The following is a 5008-nucleotide window of genomic DNA, read 5'->3' on the forward strand; positions in this document are numbered from 1 at the left end:
CTCGTCCCCTGCGTCCGTTAGTTGTAAACTGAACTATTTCGAATAAATGGAAAAAAATAAGAGGAAAATAGCTTTAACGAAAATGTCTGAAGGAGAACAGCGTTCTATTTGCGGAGCTACTGATAACCAAACATTTTAGGCGAAAACGATGGCGACTGGTACATTTACCTATGATTCTTAGCGTTCAAAGAACTTACCAACGCTGCAAAACATCGTACAGAAAAGATTCAAGTTTTTTCTTTTATTTTATAAGGGAAAAATATTGCAAAACTATTGCTGTTTTAGTGCTTTATAGGCTGGGTTACATTCGCAAGGCCTTGTGACAAATTGTACAGCTTCTCTCTTTGAAAATCATCACCACTTGCGGCCAAAATTCCTCAGGCTAAGGTAAGGTAAAGACTGCGTTAGTGGCGCATCTTCGGTGTCAGTACCATAAAAGAATTAGGGCAGAAGTTTCATGGGCAGTCCACAAGAGAACATTGATGCCTGGGTTTCTTTGCAAGTCGAGTCATCTGTCGAAAGTACGAAAGTGCCTACTTTTGTTACTTAGCATGCGTTCTACGCATCAAGCAAGGCATGGCTTACACCAGGGCGCCCTGGTTTACACGCCACGCGCGCACTAGGATTGAAATTGTTAAAATCAATCAAACCTTCTTTTGCGCGCTTGTCGCCCCCAGGATCTTGCGCCACCATATTTTCTCGTGGTTTTCTTTCGCGTCTCGTTTGACGGCCTAAGCGAAGGAGGGACTACTCGTAGTCTATAATTAAAAGGTCATATTTTCGCATTTAACCCTTTGAATACCAACTACGCATATATGCGTAATTAATGGTCGTGCTCTTTGTACCACTTGTGACGTCATCAATTTAAATGTCATCAGATATTCTTGATAAGCAGATAGTAGTGCTAGGCTAGGCCTTTCCGCACAATGGTCAGGCTCAGATATCGACGACATTCCGACGTCGCAAATCGAAAAATAACGTTATCAGTTTTGGTGCAAAAACGGTGGTAAAATGGTCCACTACGCCTTTGATTGATCAAGGTCCATTTCTAGGCTTCGCCCGTACTTAACATCCAACTTTTCACGGCAGCCAGAAAGAACATACAATGCAAAGGGTAGCCAGTGTAGAAGGGCCGAGAAAAACAGAAAGGTAAGGGGCAACAAACAAAACATAGGCTCATTTAGCGTCATGGCAGCTAAAAAACCAGACTAAACGGTTAAAAACGGTATTTTTGGCGAAAGTTTCGTATTCAAAGGGTTAAAATCACCACGCGCTTGCAATCACTAAGAGTAAAATCGTAAGAACGAGATCACAAGAGTCCTTGCTCGTTTCTAAAAATCTATAAGAGACCGAACGAAAATACAACATGCACAGGATAGAAGAAAAGAGTGTTCGATCCCTCTCTTATATATCCTGCGCTGTCTTTGTTAGGGTTCCTTAGGACTGGTAGCTGTGTGTGATGACCGGAAACTGGGTTAATGTTCTTAAGAATCGAAAAGCAAAGAGTTGCAGGTTCTCCCAGAAAGTTTTGTGTCTGTTTCTACCGGCATTTATTCGAAAATAAACTTGCATCTACACTCCAAAATGATGAAAAGTACTTAGCACACAAAAACAGAGGGCAACAACCTCTGCTGCGCTGATTACTCTGAGCCACTTTAAAACCTCTATTACCTCGCGGGCTCATGTCAGGTTAACTTGATGAAAACAGGGCAGGATTGTTCGGAAGCTGGTTAACGCTAACTCAGGTTGAAAAGTTAACCGAATTATATAACTTTTTCTTCTATAGAAATGTTTTTTGCTGCATTGTTTTATGTATATGGTGACTATTATGGTGATTACCCAAACTAGAAGGCCAAACAATATATAGGAAACCTAACCGCAAAGCCACAAAACTCAAATTTTCCTGGGTTAGCTTGATCGGGCTGTGAACAACTCGGCCCAGGAGCTACGCTTTTAGGCTGGCCCAAATCTACATATTACAAAAATTTTAACCGTAAAACACCGGCATCAATAAATAAAGGAATCGTATGTTGATTTCGCTCAGAAAAATAGATACAGTGAAGAGCTCGCTTTTGGAGCTTTTCAAGGTGTGATTTATATGCTTCGCCTCAAGCCATCAAACCATAAGTTAAATTAGGAGAAACAGGAGATCGATAAATATTTAAAAGAGTACGTTTTGGCAGAAAATGCCGTAGTTTACAAATCAATCCTAAAGTTCGGCTCATTTTAATAGCTACATGGTCAATATGATATTTTCAAAAAAGATTATTGTCAATTATCACATCTAAACATGATCTCATAAAATCTTTACATTCTAGAGCCACATTCTTATTTTGATCATTATCGAATATCATAATTTTGGGATGATAAGTAAGTTTTCTCTGAGCTGGTCTAAAGATAACAAAATTTGTTTGTTTGGTTTTTTTTTTTTTTTTTTTAATATTTAAGGTTAATTTATTAGCCGTTAACCAATCGAACAACTTGCAGAGTTCTTGATTTACAGTCGACTCATGGAACTTAAGATTTTTGTCAGCATATACGGCATTCGTGTCGTCAGCAAATAAAAAAAAGTTTAAGTTTATTGTCAGAGGATTCTTGGATATCGTTGAGGAGAAGTAATAGGCCTAGGACTGAGCCTTTCTGTACACCACAAGTGCTATTTAATTTTTCCGTTTAGATATATCAGAGAGCCAATTTGCGTAGTTTGAGTTCGACCATCCAAGTAAGATGAGAACCACTTATTTTTAACACTACGAAAACCATAGTGATCTAACTTGTGCAAAAGAATTTTATGATCGACTGTATCAAAAGCCTTTTTCAGGTCAATAATTACACCACAAGAGAAAAAGCGGTTGTCCATGTTTTTCTATATGGTACTTAGAGTGTCAAGAATTGAATACGCTGAATGCGCTTTGCGGAAGCCATATTGAGATGGAGAAAGTATATCATTTTGCTAAATGAAAGATTGCATTCTGGAGTAGATCAATTTTTCGAAGATCCTTTTAAAGTTAGACAGAAAAGAAATAGCCCTATAATTGTTTGCATTAGTGTTATCTTCAGGAATAATTTCTGCATTTTTAGTTACAAATACTCAGGGTGGTCGACTCTGTAAGCTATACTGAACTTGTGGAAGTGTTCGGGACGTGCCAACGCAGTCCGCTTGAACCGGACTAAAACTGAAGTCAACAATATTCCTGAATGGCTGGCAGCATAGAACTGCCATGAGACACCGGTATTTATTAATTCGGAGGTTTATCCAATCAGACGGCGGTAAATAACGATCCTGGGTGTTAAAGGGCAGACATGGAGTTTTGTCTCATGATCCACATCACATGCTTTCCTGGTGCCATTTGCGAAATAAGTCTGTAAGTATTGTATTGCACTGGAACTTATCCAGCCAGCAAGGTTAGCTGAGTTTATCCATGACAAACACTTATTTTTTATCAAGTCAATATTAGTGTTTTTGGCTTTTTCAAGACTACGGGAAGCGTTTGCCAAAAAAGACTGAGTTATAATCACACGACAATACTAGAATCCCTCAGGATCCCTCCTCTTCCGGAAAGTACTGGAAAAGAGAGATCCTGGAAAAAAGGTTGGCAACGTTCCTCAAATGCTGACGAGCGTCATAAGTGTCAAGATGGGCTCCTGACGCCGATAAGAAAGAAAATCAAGAACTGAAGCCTTAAATTCGCTTCTTAATTTTACAAGATTTTTGTCGCAAACTGGATCTTTTACAAGCACTGTCGCCAAAATGACCTTGGTCTCCTCCCCCCTCCCGGTACATCGCCAAGATCTCAGTCAGAAAAGGACTCAGACATAAATGTTGATTAAACCTTCCTGCAAGTGACCCACAGTGAAAATTCAATGAAAAAATCTATGGGTTATTTCATCGTAACTTAATAATACATTACCAAAAAATGTGAAACGATCATTTCAAGAGTAAGTTGCTTGCATTGAGGACTACATTGATGCCATGAAAAGAGTTTTATCAATGAATTACCTATTGAACTCGGTCCGTCACTCGGTTCTGCAAGGTGATAAGATCCATTGATCAGCCGCTTGATAATCTCGTTCTTGCAGAGTAGTGCAAACTTGTGAAGGTAAAGATTGCCTTTTTCATCCATGTCCAACACACACATTTTGTTGCTCTTCTGCTCCAGACCCCTGATGGTTTAAAAAGACAATACAGCATAATGTACTATTAGTTCCTTTTTCGGCTTCAAGCGATTTGGAGATTATATACGACTGAATGAAACATGCCCGGCTCAGTGAAAAACTGAATTATATAGAACAATAAAATTCCTTTAAAAACGTCGGACTTGGGAAGTCAGCAACTTCATACTACTGCTACGACTGTTGCTACGATTTTAAAAGTGGCGGCTGTAAAATAAAATATGATATTAAGTATTTTTAAAACGTTTTACCTTCGGAAAGTGACGGACGTGGTAGAGAATTAAAGGCTCAAGGTTAAAAATGACAAATGCACGGCTTCAGGAATACCAATTGGACATTTTTAAGCGTAGCCCAAGAATTGAATTCGGGTCTACCGCGAAAGGAGTCTTGTTCTAACGCAATTGCAACTCACTGTCGATATCGAAGTTTTCGTTTCAAACGACATCATATGTATTTATTTGTTGGAGTTTTCGAGTGACGCGGTTAGAAGGAGAAATTTTCACAAAAAAACAATTCCAGTTGTAAAGGAATTAGATAATTATAGAGCCATCTGATCTATCTTACCTCGGTGTTAAAGCACTGATGGAGAGTAAAACCAAAGCGAAGCTAACGTGGAAGAACATTAGTTTTGCAGGTACGTTGAAGCAGTAAAACTTGAGGAAGTTCGGTTGATTGGCTCGGCACGAAAAGTCTCTGCTCAGTACAGCTGAAAAACTAAAAAAGGAAGGAATTATGCAATTTAAGAAAAAACACTAAAACTTATAACACAGAAGCCGGAGCTTGTTGAATACTCACTGCTCCTTTTTCAAAACGGATTGTGCCTCTTGTTGAAAAG

General features: G+C 38.9%; 1 protein-coding gene across 1 annotated transcript in view; it reads right to left on the reverse strand.

Moving 5' to 3' along the window:
* The window catches only part of LOC145502793 (uncharacterized), a 6096-nt gene extending 1088 nt beyond the window's left edge, over positions 1–5008 (reverse strand). The window contains exons 1-4 of the mRNA XM_081482175.1: positions 4969–5008; positions 4738–4887; positions 4001–4164; positions 1–33 (exon numbers count right to left, since the gene is read on the reverse strand). The exon at positions 1–33 is cut by the window's left edge and continues 1088 nt beyond it. Of these exons, the coding sequence (XP_081338301.1) occupies positions 1–33; positions 4001–4164; positions 4738–4796 (256 nt within the window). The 5' untranslated portion in view covers positions 4797–4887; positions 4969–5008. The remainder of the gene's footprint in view (positions 34–4000; positions 4165–4737; positions 4888–4968) is intronic.

The sequence above is a fragment of the Orbicella franksi genome, chromosome 11 (genome assembly GCF_964199315.1).
Source record: "Orbicella franksi chromosome 11, jaOrbFran1.1, whole genome shotgun sequence".
NCBI classification, from domain to species: domain Eukaryota; kingdom Metazoa; phylum Cnidaria; class Anthozoa; order Scleractinia; family Merulinidae; genus Orbicella; species Orbicella franksi.